General features: G+C 39.8%; 2 protein-coding genes across 4 annotated transcripts in view; both read left to right on the forward strand.

Moving 5' to 3' along the window:
- The first annotated feature begins 6,029 nt into the window (after nt 1-6,029).
- On the forward strand, nt 6,030-10,553 carry PRXL2C (peroxiredoxin like 2C). Its single transcript, XM_058824058.1, has 6 exons — nt 6,030-6,256; nt 6,714-6,782; nt 8,342-8,395; nt 8,832-8,937; nt 9,180-9,311; nt 9,922-10,553. The coding sequence occupies exons 1-6, from the start codon at nt 6,074-6,076 to the stop codon at nt 10,047-10,049; spliced, it is 672 nt and encodes a 223-aa protein (XP_058680041.1). The 5' UTR covers nt 6,030-6,073; the 3' UTR covers nt 10,050-10,553.
- Nucleotides 10,554-13,255: 2,702 nt separating this feature from the next.
- CDC14B (cell division cycle 14B) overlaps nt 13,256-24,874 on the forward strand; it is a 43,894-nt gene continuing 32,275 nt past the window's right edge. For all 3 annotated transcript variants that reach the window (XR_009275929.1, XM_058823368.1, XM_058823369.1), the window contains exons 1-4: nt 13,256-13,435; nt 21,177-21,270; nt 22,129-22,204; nt 24,132-24,224. Coding sequence is in view for 2 of the 3 variants with exons in the window: in XM_058823368.1 (XP_058679351.1) it covers nt 13,276-13,435; nt 21,177-21,270; nt 22,129-22,204; nt 24,132-24,224 (423 nt within the window). In the remaining variant the exon portion in view is untranslated. The remainder of the gene's footprint in view (nt 13,436-21,176; nt 21,271-22,128; nt 22,205-24,131; nt 24,225-24,874) is intronic.

The raw sequence follows: 24,874 nt of genomic DNA on the forward strand, positions 1-24,874 counted from the left end.
GTATGATCAAACTGATACTGAAATCACTAGGGTTCTATTTCAAGACATTGGAAACCACGGCAGGGCCACAGCTTGAATGCTACAGTGCCTAATGAGAATTTTTAAACAGGGGCTGTTGATCATTCTCTGGAGAAAACACAAGTCAATTCAGTTTAAAAAAAAACGTGACTCGTACTATGCAGAAATGGCAGTAGCTGCTTTTAACAAATGATTGATGCATAAACATTAGCATCAAGAAAACAAAGTTAAAATTGTTGCAAACATTTTATTGAGGAACAATGAGGAAAATTAAAAAAAAGAAAAATAGAGCTTAGAGGGAATTTTCATTCTTTTGCCATTATTTTCTTCTTCTTTTTTAATAGATTTTGGTTTTGTACACTGTATTCTTTAGCTTTTACATGTGAAATCTTAGGTTGCAGACAGAAGGACATTGCACATTCTAACTTGTAACATGAAAGATGATGATGTAATGAAACAACAGTACATAAATTTGAATTCATTTGAATGGCCTTTCACCAATATGCAAAGAAAGATAACACTTATTTTACATTTACAGACATTTTAGTTAAAGAATTTGTGGTTTAGCTGATATGTTAATATATGTTAATTTATGGTTGTCTCCAACTAAAGTATTCCATGTATCTATATTTGCCTTTTTTTTCTGATCTTCACTTTAACTGCTAGTTTTGTACATAAACAAATGACTGCATTCGAAATATATTAAAAAGATAATTGAAAATAGGAATTGAAAATAGGGAAAGAATAAATAGCTTTATTAAGAAAGAAAAATCTGGAGCAGATTGACATCTTTGTTGAAGTAAGTAACAAAATTATGGTGCAAACAACATAAGGAAAACCAGCTTTCTTGCTTAAATGTTGAAGGCACAGAAGGGGCCATATTTTTGAGCCGTAAGCCAACGATTATCTCTCAAAGCACCAAGTGCAGGATCCATGCCAGCATCTACATGAACCCCAGCCTGAAAAGGCTTTCAGGGCTAGGCCCTCCACCTCAGCTCCAGCATGAATTTTACCGGCTGCAGTAGACGCTTTCATTGTTAACAAACCAAACACATTATTTCCACTGGAGAGGATTTTAAAGGCCCTCCTAGGAGAGCCAGCTGGAAAGCTGTAATGTCTAAAGCTTCTGATTAAGGGTTCACATGGGCATTAGACACTTTTATCTTTGGACTCCTTTTCTTATTTAAATAATTTCTTAAGAAAGTACCCACTAAATGAAAACTGTGGCTTACTCCATCAGAGTTTGGCACATACATCATCTCAGCCAGTCAATATTAAGAGAGGCAACACATTTTAGCCAAATTTGAAAGACAGAAGAGTGGACATGGGTCATGCATTTGTAGTCCTTAGGATACAGTCAGGCAAGCTTGCGAAAAAATCAAATCCACCTCTTTATGAGAACTGGCCTGGGTTTCTAATTGATTCCTCTAGCAAAGAGGCTCAAGAGATATGTCTGATGCTAAAGTGATGCTACTCTTAATTATACACCAAGAAATAAATGAGATCTGTTTCAAGTGTGTGCTATAATCAGCAAAAGCTATTAGCCTCCAGCAAAAATATTATACCATCCACTGGCCCCAAGAAGGAAATTCCTAACTGTAGCTAAATATCAATGTTGCCATAAACAAAAGAGCCATTTGAACTGAATCTACTGCTAAGTATACCTCCAACTCTCTAAGAACATAGGAAATATAGAAAATAGTAGCTGGGAACTATAGCCTTCTCACAACACACTTTTCCATATAAGCAAAAAATGAAGGGGGGGTGGGTAGAAGTTAAAAAAGGAACAGTATCTAAAGTTTTCAATAAGTTTTTGTTTACTTTGCAAGACACCAGTCTTAAGTGAGGCTTAATTTTCCCTGGACACTCCATGAAATCACATCTGCTTTTTTTCACATTCTTTATTTCTTAATCCTCTCATCTGGTTTACACTAAAGATAATTAGCTTACTTTCTAAGAGCCTTATTGCTAACAAGATACAAGACAATTCTGTTTGGCCTGTCTGGATTGTAGCATATCTGTTATTTGTTTTTTGACCATGTCTCATCTATTTCAGTAGTATTTTGCTACCTCTTAGTTATTTTAAAAATATTCAAAGCAGTGGCACTTAGAGTAAATAAACAGCATCTTCACACATAATTTACTGTGCTTGACACATAGATGGTCATCTCTGTTTCTCATTTGCAGCACAGAGTAGGTAGCTGCAAAGCAGAATAGATCCAATTCAGAGAGTTTTAAAAGTTCTCTTTGTGCCTGGAGGCTATATTAAATAAAATGTGCAAGTTTCAATTAATACTGTTATTTTGCTGTGTAGTAAAGTTTGTACTTCTGCTCTCTCTGTAGGGTTTGCTTTACTAAACTAAATATATCAGATTTAACAGGAAAAATATTTTCTCTCCATACGTCATTATAATCCCTGAACTATTTGAGTAGATTTTAAATTACATTTCTATTATCCATGTTCTGAAACAACAGTTAGTCAGTATGAAATACACACTGATACTCTGACACTGCAGCCAGACTTACAAAGCCCTTTAGTCTGGTAAATAATCTTGAACTTTTAAATGGAGCCAAAAAGCAAAACTTAGGCAAGCTTTGAAATGGTAATAACTCCCCCTTCAGGGAAAAAAAACAAACAGCCAATCTTCTCTCAATAAACAAAAATAGAGAAGCACAAACCAAACCAAACAAAAAACCATACACACAAAACCAACAAACAATAAAAAAACAACCACAGGACACAAAACAGGAAGCAAAACCAATGAGAAATAACATCAGGATGAGTACACACAGCAGGTAGTGAAAGTAGAGATTAACTCACCTCTTGCAAAATTACTTCAAAGTCCAAATTGCTGTCCTTGCTGGACAATAAACGGAATACAAGTTTTTAAAATGCCTCTCAGTTGCCGCATCTCTGGGTCAGGAAAAGGGTATTGTCCTTGCTGGTTGGAAGAATCACTCCATGATGCTGTTCAATCATACCTCCAGGATATTGTGAGACTAAAGGAACAATGAAAGGCAGACATAAAGGAAAAAGCCTCTTATCATAGAATCATAAAATTCTATGATAGTTTGAGTTGGATGGGACTTTAAAAGATCATCCAGTTCTGCCCCCTGCCATGGGTAGGGAACCTTCCTCTGCACAAGGTTCCATTCAGCCTGGCTTTGAACACTATCTGGGACAGGGAGTCCACAACTTCTCTGGGGTACTTCTCTCACCATCCCTATAGAGAAGAATCTCTCTTATTTACAAGACAGTACACACTTTTACTCCTTTGTTATTACAACAACAGTTTATAAACAACTAATTCTTAACTAGTGTTTAGCATGATGTTTTTCCCTGGAATTGTAAACACTAATTTATTTCTGCTGATAAGTAATAACCTTGTTATCTCTAGCTAAACAATATTAGATTAGCAACAACAAATATCCTTGTGTTAAATAAACAGTACATTGTGCAGTAAATTGATAATAACATGTTGCTTTACAAATAAACACCAAATACTTAAGGTAGTGCATTTATGGCGTTGATACAGGCCACACCTCTCTTGTCAAATATTTTGTGTAGCTGCAGTATACAAAGGAATTAATGTTGCATAATTACAGCTGGTATTTTGTTTCACTAGTCAATACAGAACAAATAAATTAACCACCATATTTGTGTAATTACTATCTTCCCTCTTGAAATGGTAGGAATTTGAATTTCTTATCCACAGTACTAAGTAACCTAACACTTGATTAATTAAATATTAGCTATGTTTCTCTCTACTGTAAATTGCACTTCAATGAAAAGAGTGACTTGCATCCTGAATCAAAATTAATAATGTAAATGCACTGATTGATTCTCCTTAGGACAATGAAAAATACATCACTCTGACAAATGTGTTTTTTTAAGTTATCCACATTTCTACATTTGTGAGCTATAAAGAAAAGAGGGAAGGGAAAGAAAAGGAAATTTCCCTATTCACAGCACACATAGAAGAATTATATAGTTTTAGTAGACTGCACACTTAGGTAGTTAGTACTGTTCAGCAGATATGGATTGTTTCTTCCCATCTAAGAAAAATTTACATCTGCATTTCTGTTAAGCATGTATTAATGAACGGCTTTAAGCTTCAGCTTTCAAAACATGACCGCTAATTTTGAGTGTTTCTTCTTTCAGAGAACATGTTAGAGTATAACTGCCTTCCCTTCTGCCCTTTCTCTACAAAAGTGGGAGTGACAGCAATTTGTATTTGTATTCTCACAACACTTAAGATTCTCGACCAAAAGTTAGAAACATGGTGCTTGAGGGGTTTTAGAGAATGCTTTGGCAAATACCATCAAAGAAAGTTGCTGTTCCTCACTTGTATACTACTGAAACCAGTTGTTAAGGATGTGCTTCTTCAGCTAGTTTAAGGAGGCCAAATTACATAAAGCAAAGTCTGCAGGCAGTCTTCATTGGCCTAGTAGGAATGATTACCACCACTCCCAGACAGGCAGAGTGTCTCTCTTGGGCTCCTCAGGAGGTTTCATTTCAAATCAAGAAAGAACAAGCTCTCTGGATGCACAAGGTCAGCTATGTGCAGACTGACCCGGGGCAGTGTCTTCTGAGCTTGTGACACCACAAGGCACAATTCTTTTCATCAGCAGATCCCCTACAGTGATACGACTGCTTCTTCTGATTTCCAGCTGCAGTGGCAAGGGCCCTGGTTTAAGCTCTCCTGATGATCGAGTCCTGAGCTGTGCCCCTGAGTCCTGCCCAGTGCTTACCGCACAAGGCATAACACAACAAGATTACCCATCACTTCAGCTTCAAGATGAAGACCAAAGCTTGTCAAAAGCTGTCAGTTGTCTGCCTTGCTATGTCCTGCAGTAGTCAAGGGTAGGCAGCACACTCCCATCAGTACTGCTGAGGGAGCTACAGGGCTGCTGCACACAGCACACAGCACACGGTTTGGTTTATGAACTGCCAGGGGAAGAAGTGTGCTGCATACTTCTAACATACTAATAACTGAACAAGGAAGCCTGATGAAAACAACTGACCATATTCTTCCAGAATCATAGAATTACTTATGTTGGAAAAGATCTTTAAAATCATTGAGTCCAACTGCATTGGAGAATTGTAAGTTTCACAATTTTCTGAAGTTCTTTACTAATCTTTACTAATTTGAATTCATCACCTTTCAAATCAAAGTCCTTGTGAGGACATATTGAAATGTAAGACTTAACCTGTTCTATGTGCTCAATCCTGGTAATATAAAAGCAGCGGCTTAACCCAAAGCACAGGAGATATAAGTTTGGACCACCCTAACATACAGACCCCACGACAGTCTGCCAAGAGAAACTTTGGAATTAATAAAATCAGACAGTTTCACAAAGCAGAAAAAATTCTCGGGATTCCCCCCAGTCCTATTCTCTCTGATATTTCTTTTTCCTCTCTCTGCCCACTAAGAAAAGTACCCTCATTCTCATAAGCTTTCAGCTGACACAACAATCTAAAATACTACAATACTCTTCAACGACATAGTGTTTTTATTTTTGTAAGAACTGTTCACTCATTTCTGCGTGCACTCGAACATCTGCTATTCAGTTGTCAAGACACTGTGAAGCTCTGCTTGTGCATGAACAGGGACTCCGGGTCTGATGCGGTTTTTGTCTGACACAAAAACCGAGCAGCTCGACAACTCCTCCACAAGTTTTCCATCTCGCTTACGGCCCTCTGCAGGGCTGCGGCCTCCCGCAAAAAGAACGCCGACCTCGAGGGCCGTGCGGCCATGTCACTGCTCCTGCTTGCACACCATTCCTGGGAAGCTCCGGGTGACTCTCCTGTGTTTCTCGGGCACAAACTGCACCCCGTCTCTGGCTGACGGACGCGCAGCGGGTTGGGCCGCAGGTTGCTCGCTCTCTCCATCCGAATCCCCCGCCTCCTCCTGGGCCTCGGCGCGGCTGCCCGAGGTCGCTCCCCCGGCCGGGAGCGAACCGCTCCGCTCCGTCCTGGGCCCGTCGCTTCCTCGCCGTCGCACAACGCCCGGCGCCTTTCCGCTCCAGCTCCGCCTTTCCCTTCCGTGCTCCCATGGCCGGGCCGCCGGCGCCCCCGGTCACGCAGCAGGTCGGGCGGGAGCGGGGCTGCGGGCGGCGGCCGGAGCAGGAGCAGCTGCGGGAGGCCGCCCGCTGCCCGGTGCTGGACGCGGATGGCAGGAGTGTCCCCTTCCAGGCCCTATACGCGGAGCAGAAAGCGATCGTGCTGTTCGTGCGGGTGAGGAGGGGCCGTCGCGGGGCCCAGCCCGGCTCCCGGCGGGGCTGTGGGAGGACGGGGGTGCGGGGGCTTAGCAGGCTGGGCAGGAACACAAAGGAGAGCCGTGCTGCTCCTGAGACCCCTGTTCTTTGGTAAAGTGAAACACTATTTACTAGAAAGGAAATACTTCTTCAGCTGGGTGTTTAGGGAAACAAGTATCGTGTTCCTTGATTTCCCGGCTGTCGAGCCAGCTATCACATTACTAAAATATCTAGAGATAAAAATATTTGCAAGGCCGCAGGCCCAGTGTCCTTGTTCAGGCTTGGGTTAAACCAGTATCCGAATCCAAGTTTTGTGGTTGGAATTTTTCCCATTCCTTGTTCCTGATCACCTCCAAAGTGGTGTGTGTCCAAAGTCTGCTGCTTCCTGTCTATGCAGTTGTATCTGTTTCTGACACATTCAATTGGGTACGTTGCAGAACTTTTTGTGTTACACCTGCAAGGAGTACGTAGAAGATCTGGCAAAAGTCCCCAAGGCATTTTTACAAGTAAGTACTCTGCTCTTAATGTGTTTGTGGCCGCAATCAAGCAGATCTGTTATGTCCAGCTATGCACTTACATAAAGCTTCGAGGAATAAAAAAAAAAAGGCTCAGAAGAAGCACTTTCATTGTTTGCTCCAATAGCAGTAATGAATCTGCCTAGGAGACACAGGAAAGGATTTATGGCACTGCACGCTCTGTTGGAACAGCATTATTTCTCCCTGCCCTATTAGCTTGGTGCTCCTTTTACTGTTGTGCTCAGAACAGTTAGACAACATCTGACAGGCATTTCTTTCAGTATTAGTAGTGCCCTGGACAGCTGTCTTCTGACTGCTAACTACCGCCCTTCCCATTATGCTAGTAGGGCCAGCAGATGTGCACAGAACAAGATCAGAAAATTTATCTGGATTAAAAACAGGATTTTTTTCTATGGTGATATGTAAAGTACATTAGTAGTGTGTCCTGCTCTCCAGGGCAGCTGCACAAACAGGAATGACAGTGACAGAAAACAGAAGTAGAGTGGGCAGGGGTTGCCATCAATATGAGTTTTTTAGGCGGTAGGAGATGCCAGAGAAGACAATGATCTCCTGCTAAATGTGGAAGGTCAATCTGTCTCTTCTAGACTGCTGATTGAAATTCTGCCGTACTTTATTCCCAACAGCAGCGTGGCCAATGACAGAGACTCAGGTCATTGCTGATGGCAACTCCATCTAAGTCCATCTGAGATGGATTAGGAATTATGAGGACAAAAAGGGGTCCATCTGAGATGGATTAGGAATTATGAGGACAAAAAGGGGCAATTTCTTTGTCAGGTTCCCTTCTCAGGACAGACACTTCTTAACTGTTTGATCAGTGTTACTCAAAAGGACATTTTCTTAATTTGGCTCCTCAAATAAATGTGTTTAGAGAGTCTGAAATGTCAGTTAAGAATGGGCATTTCTTAATGCAAGGATTCTGATTTTAGGAGGGCTTCTTTTCACAACTAGCAAAATTATTTTATATGGGAAAGGCAAATATGTAATACAACAACCTTATATTTAGGACTGGTTTTAGTGATATCTAAATGAACTTCAATTCTGGGCTCCGTTTTACAGACTCAGGCCTAAGGCTGCATCTGCAAAAAACAGCAGTGCATATAAATGCAAGTTATATCTACCAATGGGTCCATATATGTAAATCCCAAATGTTTGGGCACCATAATTTTTGTGCTTCTTCTTTGGATGAAGGTGCAATTGAGTGGAAATGTTGAGTTTCCAAAATCATATCATGGTGCAATTAATTGAAAAGACAATCCTATCAATACTACAGGAAACTTAAAGATTACACAACTGTAATTTAAAAGTTATATTTAAAAATAATTTTTCACTTAAAAAAATTAATGTTGCTGCTAATTGTGGGTGATATACAAAAGTACAGTCTCCAAACATGGAAGTTATGTTAACGTCAAATAATTTTAAGTCAGTGCACTGTGATCACTAATTTGGCACACCAGATTCTGGCAATGTTTTGAAGTCATGTAGGACACCCACTTCCTCTTTACAGCTTCAATACCCATCTTCTGTTCTAGGAATCAAATGTGAGGCTTATAGTTATTGGACAGTCATCATATCATCACATCAAGGTAAATAAAGTGGTCATTAAATACAATGAATCCTCTATTATGTCCTCTTGGTCTGTACTGAGGGATTTGGTTTGCATGAAAAGGTAGTCTTGCATCAGGAAAAAAGGATAGTGTTCATGAGGCAATTCAAATAGTAATACATGACTAAAACAAATAATTAAAACTTGCAGTTTAAAAGCCACCAGGAGTTGCTAAGGAAACATCCTTTCTTGATTTCACTGGAAGCTTTGTTTTAATAGAAGCTTTGAAGCTAAAAATTTTGTACTTTAACATAACTAACAAATACACAGCTTTCAAATAAGAGGGGGGAGCATGAAGCTGGCAGGGTGTTGGTATTTTTGCTGTTGTCAGTAAACCCTAGCTAGTGACTGCCTTAACCTTACAAATATTACTTTATTTTTCTGTGTCTATCTATGTCTATGCCTATATTTTGCAGCCTTTTTGCAGTTTAACAGGATATACACATGAAATGTATGTAGATCCACAAAGAGAAATTTATAAAATACTTGGGATGAAAAGAGGTGAAGGTAATAAAGCATCAGGTAAGAATGATTTTCCCACCTTATTTAGACTTTCACAAACAAAACAGAAATGGTCTGATAAAACTGTGCGATCACAATGTAAAGAGAAAATTAGTTGCCCACCAGATTGTGTCTCGCAGGCTATATTTTGTGGAAACACTGGTACTCAGGAATCTCTAAAGTATTCATAGGAGCTGTTAATTGTTGTTGCTCTTATATACTTTCATATTTCCCTATAACAAGTGTTTTGTGGTTTTGTTTAGTTCGGAGCCCTCATGTGAAATCAAACACTCTTCTGGGAAGTATTAGAAGTATATGGAGAGCAATGACTGGCCCAGCTTTTGATTTTCAAGGAGACCCTGCTCAGCAGGGAGGAGCTTTGATTTTAGGCCCAGGTGAGCTGCTTTGTTTTGTGTGAAAGTCACCACTGTCTCCTTTAGCTGTTTGCTGCCATTTCGCCTTCTGTCTCTGTGGGTCCCAAGGAGACAGTCTGGTGTTGAACTGTGTGATTTCTGTCGCATGAAGAAATCTGCAGAGTGTCATCGCATAGTCCCATCTCCCACAGAGGTGGCATAAACCTGATCACAGTACCACAGAAATTGGTTGGATCAGTGATGGAACAACTGCCTCAAAGTCTGGAGGGTTTTCTTGACATTGTGGTATTTACCTACATTCTGCGTTCACATGTGATTTGAGACATTTAATGTGGTTTTATTAGAGGGGTAGAGTATGAAGGGGGAATTGCAACATGACAGTCACCACATTATTAGGAAACATCCTGCTACAGCAGATTTAAAGTAGTTAAGTGTGTCAATGTTCCTTGCTTCTTTAATATAATTAAAAAAACATTTTGTCATTGCTTAAAATACAGAATACGTGCAGTCTACAGAACTAGTACACATTTGTATGGTAACTGGTAGGTAGTCAGAATGCTGCTTCAATACACTTACATCTTTGAATAAATAAATATGTTATTCAATAATTTACATGTTATTCTCATTCCAGGCAACGACGTTCATTTTTTGCACCTTGATAAAAACAGGTTGGATCATGTTCCCATTAATACAATCTTGCAGCTGGCAGGAGTTAAAACAGTGAATTTCTCAAACAAACCCCAGATTATTGACATATGACACTGAAGCAATGTATACTTTTTTTGTAAATTTGTGCTCTACAAGAACAGCTCTCTGGTGAATTACAACAAGCATTGCTTCTGTTGCTTCTTTGTGGGACATCTGAAACCTTATGTAGAAAATCAGAGCATAGAATAAACTGCCTGACACTAGAGATGGATATAAAAGTGCTATTTCCATTGAGTACAAGACATTAAAAAACAAAACACAACTCAGACTGATTGCAAAAAATCCTGGAGCTTATTATTGGCTCATCAGACAAACTTGCCAGTGTTTTTTTAAACATCGTTGTTCAGGGTGCACTAAGGTAAGAAATCAGATTTTGCTCAGGAAGAACTTGGGATTCCTGCCTTCAGCAGATCAACACTGGCTTTCAATCCAAGACTTTTCAGCACTGTTTTAAAGCTTCCAGCACTGTATGACAATTTTGTATTGAAATACACCTTGAAAAGCCACAGTTTTGAACACCTGGACTTCATTTGCATCTGGCAGCGGCAGAAGTTATGAAACACATTTCAAAAATTCAAATAAAAATTTTAAATACATCATCCTGTATTGTCTGCAGTTCTTTTGTGTGATACAAAAACATGGGTCTGTAAGAACAGAGAGGGGTGGGTCTTAAATTTTTATCTGATCAGATTATTGGTTTTGGAGTAAGCCGAATTGTTTGTGTTCCTATGAAGATTTGCAGCAGGATGTTCTTCCTTTGTATGTTCATATTTTCTCTCAGAGCAAGAGGTCTCAGAATAAATTGTTCTTAGTTATTTCTGTTTCAGACAACTGAAGTAAGCATAACAGCATTCTCTCAGCATGGTTTGCAGTTCTGGCATATTTCATATTATTCATTTATCTACAGATGTTTATGTTCAACATTTATTGGCTTCATTAAAGTAGACGTGCACTCTTTCATCTAGGATACACTTTTTAGCAATTTGAAAAAAATGTCCAAGATTTATGGAGGAGCATATTCTTCTCTGCAGCCTTTGATCTTTGACCCTCACTGTAAAATGTTACCATACATACATGTCTCAACTGCAAATTTTCACCCCTTTTAAACTTTAATGCAATTGTGAAATGGCATTTTGTGAAGATGTTTGTTCCTGCATTCATTAAGGTCACTGGCAGGCCCAGAGCAAGGTCTGGAAAGCTTTACACCATTAAGAGCATGTGAAATTAAGTGCACTGTTCCTTGGTAAAAAATAAAAGGCTCGTGTAAATAACATAACAATACTGAACAATGTAATTCTATTAAAGATACTATGTCTCAGCAACTTATTCATTACACCCTTATATTGATATTACATGTTTAGAAGAAGGATTTTATGAATGGCAAAATACAGTTGTCAGTTCCATGCTTTGACTGAACAGCACACAGCAATGGGCTAAAGGTAGTCACATGCAGACTCTGAACCCCTGTGGTTTCAGGGCTGGCCAGAGGCTTCCTCAAACTCGGCATAACAGACTGGGACAGACAGCTCAGGTTCACAGGGGAGTGAAGCCTGCTTTTCATGAACCACTGTTCCTACAGTCTCAAATAAGGAGCTGCCTCCTCCCTCCAGCAGTCCCCCAGCTCAACAATATTTTTCAGCATGCCAAGAACTCTGGAATGCATCTGCCTCTTTGCCTCATGTTACTTAAACAGCCAAAAGCAGGCTGGAAAACTGTTCATATGTTTGTAAAATAGAGACAATAAACAAATAAAAATTATTTGCAAAGACAATGAATGATGAATAGTCAGTTGATTTGTAGGGCTTCCACTCTGCTTCATTAACCTGATAATCACAGTTAAGGGCACTGATTCTTGTTCCACTTTTATTTTGCAGTTGTTCTTGGTGCTTTTGATTTTAAAGGAAACATTCTAGCTGCCTTCCTGCTTCTTTTGCTTTTAGTAAAATTAAAAGAATATACAACGGTAATAGTTCTGTTGGTCCTAATAAACACATTTTTTAAAATTAACTACAGCTAAAAATTATGGATGATTAAAATATATTGTAGTTAATTAAACTGTAGTTTTACAGCTCTTTAGGTAGAAGTAATCGACCCTTATTATTTCAATACTGAAAGGAACCATATCACAACCTCTGTGTTATCCCAGCAAAATCACTTCTTCAGAAAGACTCACAAACTGCAGACGAAAAAAAGGAGACAGGAAGAGAGAGGAGGATTCAGCAGAAGAGCTGAGGTGTCCTAATCAGGGCATTGGCCCTGCCTTTTGCATCTGGCCACAGCTTGAGACAGTTTGCTTGACCCCTGCCAGACAATGACTCTCACATTCATAATGAATTGGAACAACGATGGCCACAGTCACCCTTGGGAGAATTTGTTTCCGAAGTGTCAGAAGAATTTTAGGTGACTGGTGTTATTTAGAAAGGATATTTTTTAAAAAGTCACGCAGTGAATAGTGGCTACTAGAATGTTTCCAGCAGGTTTTCCTCCATAAATACGCACACTCAGCAGATGGTAGAATACTCCCTCCAGGGCTTTCATCACGGCCATTAGACGGCGGTGGGAAGGGAGTGGTTCTCAGAAGTTGTTTTACCTACCGGCTTGGTTTAGTGCTACGGCCATTTAAAATAACTGCATATTGTAAAGCATGGCTGTATCTAAGAGGCAGATTCAAACACAGTTATTTAAACTTTCCGGATCAGCCCATTTAACGTTCAGACCAGAAGACTGCATGCAACTGGACTGTTTTGAGCTGGCTTTACAAAGTACCGAGTGCTCGGGCTCCTCTCTCGCTACGCGTCAGGAGGGGCACCTGGAGGGCTGCGAGGCCGCGGGGCAGGAGCGGGGCGGGAGCGGGGCCGGAGCGGGGCCGGAGCGGAGTCCCCGGGCCGGGCCGGGCCGGGCCGCGCTCCCCGCCGGGGGCAGCCGGCGCCACGTCAGCAGCGCGGGCCGGCCGCGCGCCCAGACAGGCGGTGCCGCGGCAGCGGGGGCGGGGGGACGCGTGCCCCGGCCCACCTGTTACCGCGGCCGCCATGACGTCACCCCCCCCCGCCGCTCCGCGCCGGTGACGCCACACCGCGCGCCCCAATCAGGGGCGGCCGTTGGGGGTGCGGCGGGCGCTCCGCCGGGCTGCGGGGCCCAGGTGCGGCGGGAGGGGGCGGTGTCCGCAGGGACGCGTCAGCCGCCGCCGCCGCCCTCGCCGCCGCGGGGTCCCTCCCCTCCCTCCGGCCGCTGGGTCCCCGCGGCATGAGGGGATCGTAGCGCCGCGGCCGCCTCCGCCATGAAGCGGAAGAGCTGGGCCGAGGCGCGGCGCCGCGCAGCCCCGCCGCCGCCCGCGCTGAAGAGGACGCGGGGCGCGGCGTCGCGGGCGCCGGGGGGCGAGGCGGAGCGGCGGCGGCAGCCGCCCCCCGTCGGTCTGGAGACCTGCCTGAGGATCGCGGGTGAGGGGGGTGTGCCGGGGGCGCGGGGGGCGGGGGTCTCCCGGTGTCCCGGCGCGGTGTCCCGTCCCGCCGGCGGTGGGCGCCGCGCCGGCGCCGGGTTGGCAGGAAAACTTGCCGTCGGTGCGATTCCCGGCGGGAGCCCGGGGCGCTCGGCAGGCGCTGCTGTCCGGGCGGTGGGCCGGTCAGTCCCCGAGCCCGGAGCTCTGGCGTGTCACTCAGCCAAGTGTTGTTGGGAACTGCGCCGCTCGTCCAGCGGGATAGCTCGTCCTGCCGTGTCCCGGTAGCCCGAGCCGTACCCAGTCCCGATTGCCTCTCGCTGGCATTTTCTGCCTGCCAGAGAGAGTGAACGGAAAACAACGTTAAACGCGTTTCTAGCCGTTCAACACGTTGTGGGGTGGAAAAAGTAGCATGTTTCTCCATGTGTTGGGGGAATGTGTATATACGCACGCACGCACAAATATATCTGTATCTAATCTGTCTGTATCTATTATATATAGATACATGTATAGATAGATGCAGATATTTGTTTCTCCTGATGCCGTTATATCGGGCTTGCCGGCTAATGAGTAAAATAGTGGGCGAACGTCGCACCTCCCTTTGACATGCAAGTGCCAACAGCTTGTGCAGGCAGGATTGCTCAGTGTCCTCCCTCCTTTCCGTGACTCCAGGCTCCGAGCCGCGCTTTGTGTTGGCACATGAGTCTGCCTCTTTTAAGAAGCCTGTTGGATCACAGCCAGAACATTCTGTGTTTAGGTTTGAGCTCCCCATCTGAAAGATGGGCTTGAGTTTAGTTTGCCTAAAGGCAAAAACAACAGCAAAAATTACTTTTTAAGTCATATGTCATAATCTCAGAATTTTAGTGTATTTACAACTTCTCATAAAAAGCAAGAACTATCCCTCCCGGCACATCTTTGTGAAGGGTGTGGAAAATATCTGTGGATAGAGCAAGCAAAAATATAAAGAGCAAACATGAAGAAAAGGCACCAATGTACCTTTTATTTCTGTGGTAAAAACATGGTTCCTTATATTAACTAGTGTGTCTCCTACATAAGTGTATGTATAGAAAACCGTAAGATTTTGTTTTGAAAATTTGTCATAGCAACGTAGAAAGAATGTAAACTGCCAAAGCATACCGGATTCTTCTTTTTAAAAAGCTTTAATACTGTCAGCACATAAAATCCTAAATATTCCAGCCAAAAAAATCAGCATTTTAGGCCTAATCTACACTGAGAAACATAATGGTGTACTTATCTACAGAACTCTAAAGCTCCAACAACTCCATATGCATTTTGTTTCTGTTGCAGCAACTGTTCCTATAGGACATGATGATAGTATGATTTTAAGGTCAGTTGTGGAAACCCCTCTTGTAACAGATAATGACTTTTTACTATCAAAGTGATTTTACTGCCAGTATTACCACGCAGCCGTGTCCAGCTCACATCTCCAGCCAACAGATCTCTGTAACCATTCTCATGAAGCAGTTGCTTTGACCTGGTAACGTGTGTCTGGCATCAACAAGCCCATTAAATTACTGTATTTTCTCCTTCAAGAAAGTGTTTACCTTTTTAAATTCAGTAGAGCACCGAGGCTTTGACCTGTGTTTTTTCAGTGGGATTTCACCATGTGCAGCAGTACCTAGTGTAGTAAATTTGATTAAAGTGCACTTTAATTAACTTTACTTTGATTAAAGTAAATTTGATTATTATATTTAAGAATACTTCTTTTTTTTTTTGATCTTGCTGTGCACAGTGGCTGCTCTTTATTGTCCAATTTCTAGTTCTGATTCAAATTATAGTCTAATGTTTAGTTTGCTGCTATGTCATACTTGTTTATTTAAAGCGAAATCTTAAAAGAATAAGCTAACAGGCTTACCTTTTTGTTCAGCTGTTTTAAAGTTCTGTCAAGGTTTGAAATGGCAGTTTTGCCTTCTCATAATGCAGTTTCGAGAAGCTAATTAATAGCTGTGTACTGGAGACAAAGCATAAGGTCTTATTCTCAAAAATGGACATACTGGTAAATATTTGAACCATTTTAAAGGCTGAGAGGTCTGCGTTAGCTTATCTGCTTAGAGAAACAGTGCCAAACTTATTAAAAACACCTCAGGCTACCCTTATTTTCATCTTTGCAAAAGACAGAAGCAGAACATAAACCAAAATTGCTATAAAGATTTATGGATCTTTTGTTGTGTGATGTTACATTCACAGACGGCAAAGTTTCAAATCCATTCTAGGTATTTTATTCCCACAATACTTACAGTAATCATTGCACTTCCTTATTTTGTAATTAATTGTATGCATCAGCCATATGTCAGAATAACTATTAATCAGAACTGTCTAAATATTCTTGGTTACTAGTAAGACTAATTCAGGAAAGCTGTCCTTTTAAAAAGTTGTTCATTTTAGTCTGTTAAGCTGCATGGTAAGCTTTATCATTTTCTCTTTGTCAACTAGTGCATGAGGCTTGCTGGTATGAATCCAATTTGCTGGAACTGAATGCATTTAGTCTGTTTATTAGAAGCATATTCCCATATCCTTCTGATCTCTGAGAGAAGTAATTTATATGATCTAAATAAAATTTAGCAATGCTCTGTGAGACGCTTGGAAGCTGTTCATTTCCTTTCCTCAGCTCCTTTTCTTTCTCATTGCTCTTATTTTATAAAGAGCATTTTAAAGAAGATGTGGAATTATAATGCATAAACTTCAGGCAAAATGTGTGGGTTTCTCTCTCACCTTTTTTGTGTAGTAAATTCTAAAATTAAATAACTACGATAACTAGATATGGAATTAAATTTTAAGTGATATAGTGTCATGGATAATTTCTTGGTGTTTGTTCTTCCTGTTGAATGTATACGTATTTTGTTTACAGAATTGAACATCTTAAAGGATGCTCTAAGCTACAGTGTACATACCTATTTTGTTTGTCTTCATTGAGAATAATTTTGCTTATATTGTCATTAGGAGTTGATAATTAAATATTCATTTTAATGTATTCATTGATATGTGGGTTGTTTTATTTGGTTTTGTATTGCAGTTTGTTATTTTTTTCAAACCCTTAAGTTGTCTTTTTCCAGGAGTGCTGGTCATTATAAACTTTGTGTACCCAATAGAAAACTATTTTTCTAGAATGCTAATGACACTTCTAATAAGTATCATTAAGCTTCAAATATTTTAACTCTCAACATTTTCAATTCATTTTTATTATGCAGCTGTCTCAGTACAAAAACTGTGTTTACTCTTTTATCAATATGACCTCACTTACTTGTGAGTTTTCTCCAAAGCTAAGATTTTAAATACATGTTTAAGGCTTTTAGTGTCTAATCCAGCACTAAAAGTGCCTGAACATGTGCAGTCTTGTGTGTCAGTCAAGAGCAGCAGAGTGGAAGCACTCTATGTAAGCAAAATAATAGTATCAATCAGTCATGACATGGCACTGAAAATAAGGCTCTCATAGTTTTTTGTTTAAAAAAAAGTTCCTTTATCTTTTTAGTGTACTTTTATTTTCCTTTTCAGATTCCAGGCTGTTGTTCCAATTGGCAAGTCTATCATTAGCTGAATTTGAAATATCATAGTGATGATCACTTAATGAAATTTTTCAAGGATAGGAAGACTAAAAATCTTAAACAAATATGTTGAAGTTTTTTAAGTCAAACACAACAAAATTGTATATACCAGCTCTGAATTCAGAAATACACTCCTCTTTGGTTACATTCCTGGTGATCAAAACAGACTAACACTGGGGTTTGTTGTACTGTCAGTCACTGAGTTTCTCATCTAGGACATCTATTTTACAATAGAACTGTGGAATTTCTGTTTGCATTAAGTAATGTTTGCTGATCATATGCAAGCTAGTCCTGCCACTAATGCCTATTTAATATTTAGTTGTCGCTTAAAATCATAGAATCACTTAGGTTGGAAGAAGCCTCTAAGATGATCAAGGCCAACTGTAATTCTTGAATTAATGAAGTTTCTTTCTTGAAGGCCTGTGCAGCACAACCTGAGAAGCATCAGGCCTGTTAAGAGTAAAGGAAGGAGATTATTTTTTTCATCTCTAAATTCACATTAATGTGATTTTGAAGTGGTAGCTCTCAATTTTCTACACATCTATTTCCACAGAACGCTGTGGCTCTGATAAACAAGCAGAGTGCTTTTCCTTCTGTAACACTGCAATCAGCTTGGACAGTCTTGTGTGTGCTCCCTTTAGTCTCTCTAGCTGAGTTACCAGCAGTAACTCAAATTAAATGCCTGCAGTGACATCCGTGCTTATGTATTTTAACTGTTCTGTTATATAAGGCTGATAAAATTAAGTGTATTTGAAGTATATCTAAAATGCTGCAGCCATATCTCTTAATTGCAGAGCAGATGCAGCCTGTAAGGCCGTGAGCCCTACTCTGTCGTTCTTCTGAGAGATGATTAGAAAGGTCTGCTCTAGTTTGATAGTTTTAGGATGATTTTTTATCAGAAATTTGCAGGAATTAGGAAGTGCTCAAGTGCACTATATGTAAATGAAATACTAAAGAGCTAAAATTAGCAAAGGAAGTACGAAGATAATGAGAGGGAAGCCTTGCTCCTGGTAGTCCAAACCTTTGTGAAATCCTAGTGAAATCAAATGATCAGTGCTTGAGTGTATTTTATGTATAAACTTTCAATCCTGCAATCCGATCCTTAATGAAGGAATTCTCCTTTCTCTTAATTTCTGTTAAAAAAATCACAACACGCTAATCCTTTATTAAATAGAACTTGGAATGTGTTTGGTAAAAAAAAAACAGGTAAAAACAGACGTGGTGAGTAATACAGCATTTGTCAGATGCTGGACTGGTAAATCAGTAGAAGGGTAAATACACTTACAGGAAATTTCTTCATTCCAAAATCTCCCCATAGGAAACATGTTAAAAAGATGGAGCCTGCTGTTTACATAATAGGGATTAATTGTTAGCAGTGCATAGGAGTGGACAGCTTGTCAGGATATTGGCATTTGACTCACACTGCTCTTATTGTGAGGTACTTCTGTAAACTCATTAAACTCAAGTTTCTTTCAGGTGTTTTAAGAATAGCAACAATGAGCACAGTTCAGAGATACCAGAGCAGAACCATTGCCAATAGCAGTTCTGAAGGCCACATACACACTGCTTGCTCAGGATAGGAATTCTTATTTTTGCTGGACATTTTTGCAAGCTGCAGAAGCATTTCAGTAACAGTATGAGCACTGAGGATGCACGTGATTCTTTTATTCCAAATCTGGGTTTGGAGCAAAATGCTAAATTATTTTAGGTCTTTGACCTGTGCAAACTATATATATTTTCATTTTTGTCCTCCTTTTGTATTTGAAGATTTTGGATTGCTCTTTGCAAAGTACTTTTATATTTTCAAAAGTGATGTAAAGTTTCTTTGAAGAAGCTGAAGTGCAAAAAGGTAAAAAGGTGGTGTTTGAGTACCCAAGGAACTCAGTTTGAGTACTACTGCCATTTTTCCCAGACTTTGATGTGGTTATTGTTTATGTACAATGAAGAGGGAGAGCTCAGTCTAGTCAATAATTAGACTGGCACTTAAGGACAGATGCCATGGAGGGAAAAATTTTGGCTGCATATTCCTGCTCTTAACCCCCAGCAGGCTGGTTCAGTGAACTAACTCAGTAGATTTTTCCTTCTAAGGAACCTGGTGGCAGCTAGCCATTAAATCAGTTTAGAAGTGGTGTGAAATTATAGCTTGGGGCTGCAGTGACATGTGTTTAATCTAGCAATGCCAGTTTAAATACAATCCCTAGATATCACGTTCTCTCAGTTCTCCTTTCTGCTTCCTCCCTTGCCCTTGGTTCTCCTGCATACATTAGCTGTCATTCTCAGAGCAGAGGGAAGGAAGTCAGCAAAGCAGCTTTTTACCTTGTTTTCCACTTTTTTTCTTTTTTCTTGCCTTCTTTTTCCTTTTTTTTTCTTTTTTCTCCCCCCTTTTTTTTTTCTTTTTCCTTTTTCTCCCTTGTTATTTTTTTTTCTTTTTCTTTTTTTAGTATTGCCCAGGGATGCCTGTTACAGTTTCTAATTAATTCAAATCCACCTTGACAGAGCTCAATGATTAACACCGTGGTGGGGAGCTACCCGCAAAAGTCCACCCCAGGACTGCCTCTCTATGAAGCAGTTTTTGTCAGCATATTTTGCACTCAGCTGAAGTATCAGTGCACTTGCTTCTCCCCACATAATTCACTTTGTGGGCAGTTTAGTCACTTCTTAAAAATGCACACATTTATCCTTTGTCTTGCTTTTAGGGAATTATTTGGTAAGTGCTTGGAAGTACAGAAGCAGCACATTTAGTACTTGAAGTTGCTCTGCTACTGAATGGGTCTATTAGAAATTAATTAAGCAAGTTGGATGCCTTGCTTCTGCTAGAAAGTAAGGAGGTTGGTGCCTGAGTTGCTTAGGCGGTACTATACATCCCAGTGTTGCTCCTGATCTGTACATGTTTAAGCCAAACCACTCACACTGGGCTGCTGTTCTGCTGAAAAAAGCATTAAGAAATTGTACTCTTTTTGGTGGACTTTTCTGCCCTCACCCTTGAGATCCTAGTGTGTGTAGGTGAGCACTGAGCATGTGACTGTTGAAATATAGATATGGTAACTCCTTTCAGGGTGTACCTGGATATGTATTTTCAAGATACAGGTGATGATTTCTAAGTGGTGGTCATGGATTATGCTTTTTTGAAGCTTGAAGTGATTTTTTTCCCCCTCTGCTGTATAAAAACTGACATACAGATTTTCCTCACCACAGATCATGTTTTGAAATAATACACGTGATCTGTTTTGATACTTACATAATATCTGTTCTAGGAAATTAATTTGAAAAAAAAAAAAAGCTTTCCTTTTAGGTCTGAATTTTAATTCAAATACTTTATGATGATATTTTCTCAGCAGGAGGAAGACAAGTATTGCAGTGGTGCTGCAAGCCTCAATTTTTATTGACCAATTACCCCAAGCACAGCAATTTATAGCAGGAGCACAGTCAGTGTTTAAAGTTCACTGGGGCTTCAACTTCCCCGGCCATAAAAGTAATTTATATCTATGTGAATACCACTGGCATTTTTTTCCCCTCAGCTTAACAAAGGAAGCCAGGGCAAGTACAAGATGTCTCCTGCCTGCAGACACACAGGCTTTGAAGGGGCGGCTGGGATGGGGATGAGAATTCAGTTGGAGATGTCCAGATGGGGCTTGGCTGGTGCTCCCATGGGTAGCATGTTGGATACCTCCCGAGTCTGTTACCTGCAGGCTTTAATTTGTATGGCACTACTGTCAAAATCATGGCTTTGCAGAAAGGAGTGCCTGTGTTTGGTGTGAGTGTGCTTCACCATTTAGTTTAATGTAGGGAATCAGAGGTGCAGAGGGATTTGTGCTTTAGTCTGAGGGGTGGTGTGTGTGCATTGGTATTTGGTGTGGAACCAAACCTGATAAAGGAGGTGTCTGTTGTGTGTGTGGGTGCAAGTCAGGCTCCTGCTATTTTGCAAAATCGTCAAACAAGGAACACTTTGGGAAAGAACACTAAAGAGCTGTGGATTATGGGAATGCTGCTGAGCAAAAAGCCTCAATCTTTGTGTGCCTTGTTTGTTTAACACTGGAGAAATAATAATAACTGATTTAATACTTAAAAGAAGCTTTTCTTCACTCTAAACCGTTTAATGTTGTCCCATTGACAAGTAATACTTCAGAGTTTCAGCAGAAAATCATTATGTTTATAAAAGCTTCCAATTTTCTTGCATTTCAGATCGCCTTTATTTTGCAATTCTCTACCAAAAACCAAAGAGTGGAGCTGCAAATACCCATTATTTCTGCATTGATGATGAACTTGTGTATGAGAAGTAAGTACCAAGTTAGGGGTTTTTTCCTTTTTTGACAGAAATAAATTAGTCAGAACAACAGCAGTGAGGAATTAGTCTCCTTGGAGAATTAATTCCATGAGTTTGGTCTTCTAAGACTTCGTGCCATGATGATTTATAGGCTTTTGAAGGGTTTCTTGCTTTCCCATCAGGATTTCTTAAAAACATCTTCAAAAAAGAAGCTTTCATTGTACCCATTCTTGTTCGAAGACACAGAAACATGATACAGCCTTATAAATTTAGAAGTGCACATTGTACTGCCAGACTAAAAGGGGTGTCTTTGGTTCCTCATGTATTTAGTGGAATGTCTGAACTTCCTAGAATCAGACAAGAAAATGGTAAAGTCAATTCAAGCCTTTATGAGCTGACAATGGATATATTATTTCCCCTGTAGTGAACAGTGTTTGTCTTTCACATGACGTGGAATGTTGCTAATTCTTCAAATAGTTTTGATCAAGGGCATGCTTGCTGGTTTTTAATACACTAATAAATATTTATTCTCTGTGTTCACTTTTCTGTAGCACAAGTTGCCTTCTTTTAAAGTAAAGCTTATGAGGTCCTCTTTAAATAGAGTTTAAAAACTTTTGTCATAGAGTGATACAGTAGTGAGAAATAGTTCTTAAAGTCTGGGGTGCTGTGTAAAATAAAAAAAATGTAGTCCATGTTTAAGATGACAAAACATTTCCTCCAACAAAACAGTATGTATTTATGTAAGAGAGCATGCTTGTTTTTAGAATGATGTACATATATCACATGTATATTATTACAACTTTGTGTATCTTGTTTAAAAAAAAGGTATTTACTGGGGTCATGTACAAGTTTTCTCATTTCTTCTAACAGTTTCTATGCAGACTTTGGACCACTCAATCTGGCAATGGTCTACAGATACTGCTGCAAGCTAAATAGGAAATTAAAGGTAATACTTGGGTTTTTGATTCAAAAGCCACTTATTACTGGCTTTTTAAAAAGCAAAAACAAGTAGGCCAACATTTCTTTTGTTGCTATTGTTCAGTTGCTTTCCTGTTTTCCTAACCCAGCTGAATTCTGAATATGAATGCTATATTTTAGTGAGGTGAATTTAGGGAGGAGGAGGATCAGGGTGGAAAACTCACTTATTTATTCACTCACTCACTTACAGAAGATACACAACTGTGGCAGTAACTATCGTTAAGCTTCTACAAGATCAGTTGCTGAATTAATACAGCCTCTTATATAGGAAAAGCTTTTTTCCTGGAATTCTGTCCTATTGGCAATCTGCCAGTATTGAGTGAGCTTGAAGGTGTAGTGCTATGTTTTTATTTGAAATTATTTTTGTTTGACTTGGCCTTCTCTTCTGATGCTGACATTCTTCAATAATGAACAACATTTGATATTTAGTAGCATTGATAGCATTGGCCTGAAGGAGGCTGCTCTGCTTGTAATGCAGATTATTTTCTCTTACAGGAGCTGAGTAATTTTTGGGATTGGGCTCTTGATAAAGCATAGTGTGTTTAAAACAGATTTCTTAAATTAATTAACACAACTTACTACAAGTTAGTTCACCTTTAGTAGATACTGGAGTATAAAACCTGTTTGGCAGATAAAAAAGCTTATTTTTGTTAATGTCAATCATGGTTTGCCTCTTCAAAACTACTTAGATCTTTAAACGGCCACTGAACTGTGAGAAGTAGGAAATATACAGCACATAATGAAATAAGAGGGTATTTTTTTTTTCATTCCTTGATGTCTGTCGCAGATAATAGTTTGCAGAATTCAGACTTGCTTTATTATTCTTCAGGTTGTAGAAGCAATTGACACCCATGGGTGTGATGTTGCTGCTCGGTTCCTACAGGGGCACTAGCAGAATTGTCTCTGGCTAAGCCTGAGATAAACCTGTTTAGTGGTCCGGGCTGGGAGGTGGGAAACTCCCACGTGGGTAACTGTGTTCATTAGAGATGAGATTCTCTGATTTTTGTATATTGGGTGCTCTGAAGCAACAAAATAGTTGCTTCTATGTTACAGTCCCTTTCCATGTCTTGTGTCTGACATGTTAGGCTTTCTGAGAACATATTTCTGCTACTGATCTGAGGTTTTGTCTTGAATGCATTGAATCTGGTATCTTGAAGAGGTAACATTGCTATTTAAATGCATAAAATGACATTTTATGATAGCTTAGCAGTTGATCAAAGTGGGCAGTTTCAAGCACATCAGAATTTATTTCAAGGGCTAGTTAGGGGATAACAGCCACCTGATGTGTGTGTCCTTTCTATTGAAAATACCATTCCACCCACATTCTAAGATACATGGAGAAACTGTATGCCAAGCCAAGAAGATACCTAAAAAAAGTAGTTATGATAACGTTTAGAAATAATTTCAAAATATTTTAATCTAAGCATGGTTCTGATCCTTAGAAACAAATACTAGTGGATTTATCTACATTTGAGTTTGAAAAATGAACAAAAAGGTGTAACTCTGATTTTAAAATTTTTACAACTTTAATATACTTGTGTTGCTTCAGAGAATGCCTCTTTCTGTTCTCATAAATGGCTATCTCTTACATAAGGCTTGAAGTAAAAAACGCAAGCTAAAAATACGAATGCATTTAAGAAGAAAAACAAAGTATTTCAGTAATTTCTATCAAAAATTATTTTGGGTGGATACTGGGGAAAATACTGGAAAAATTTAGGTAGGGATGCAATGCAGTTTTCCAAAGCTTCTGAGGGACTACTCCACAGTCTTTTTGGTTCTCTGACTACAGCTGGATGAAAGGAGGTAAACAAACTCTTGCATTTCTCTGATTTTATAAAAGAAGGTATAAAAGGTCTAAAATGAAAAATCATGATCTTGTTCATTTCTTGATACAGTCATTTTCATTGATAAGGAAGAAAATAATTCATTATACTGGCTTTGATCAGAAAAAGCAAGCAAACGCTGCATTCCTCATAGGCTCCTACGCAGTAAGTATTTAAATTTTTACAACAGCTGCTGATTGTGTTAACTTTTTATACTCAATTTTTAGAACAGCAAGATAAAAACAGTACTTTCCTCTTGAATAATCATCCTACTAATGTAATTATAGTAATGAAGCACATAATAAGGGAGTTTCTAAGGTCCAGAATATATGTTAGTGAAGTTGTATGATTTCAGGTTTTTTCCTTCCTACTGCCATTTTTGTTCTTAAGAAATAAGAGCATTGCCAGAAAAAAAACTAGTTTTAATAATTTCATTTGGAAAAGATCATTGCTTCTTGAAGTTTTGCATCTCCCCAACCACACAACCTCTTTTCTTTTTTTATAATAGAAACATAGTATTTTGCTTGAAGTATAATGTATCATTTACCCAGTGCATGTTTAAATGAACTCTCCTTCCCAGCTGCTTCTTCTCTAGTACAAAGTAATCGCTTCCAATCATCTGGGAGAAGCAGTGAGAATGTGTGATGGGTTTAGAGCCTGTCTAAAACCTGGGAAGATACAAAGTGGCTGAGAAGGTACTAAGCCAAGTCTGTGGCCGCAGAGGAGTAAAGGGATGGCTTTATATCACAACTGCATGTGTTTGGTACACAGAAATGTAGTCAAGAAATAAAATGTTGAATTCTTCAGGCTGTAAG

The sequence above is a fragment of the Ammospiza caudacuta genome, chromosome Z (genome assembly GCF_027887145.1).
Source record: "Ammospiza caudacuta isolate bAmmCau1 chromosome Z, bAmmCau1.pri, whole genome shotgun sequence".
Taxonomy (NCBI): domain Eukaryota; kingdom Metazoa; phylum Chordata; class Aves; order Passeriformes; family Passerellidae; genus Ammospiza; species Ammospiza caudacuta.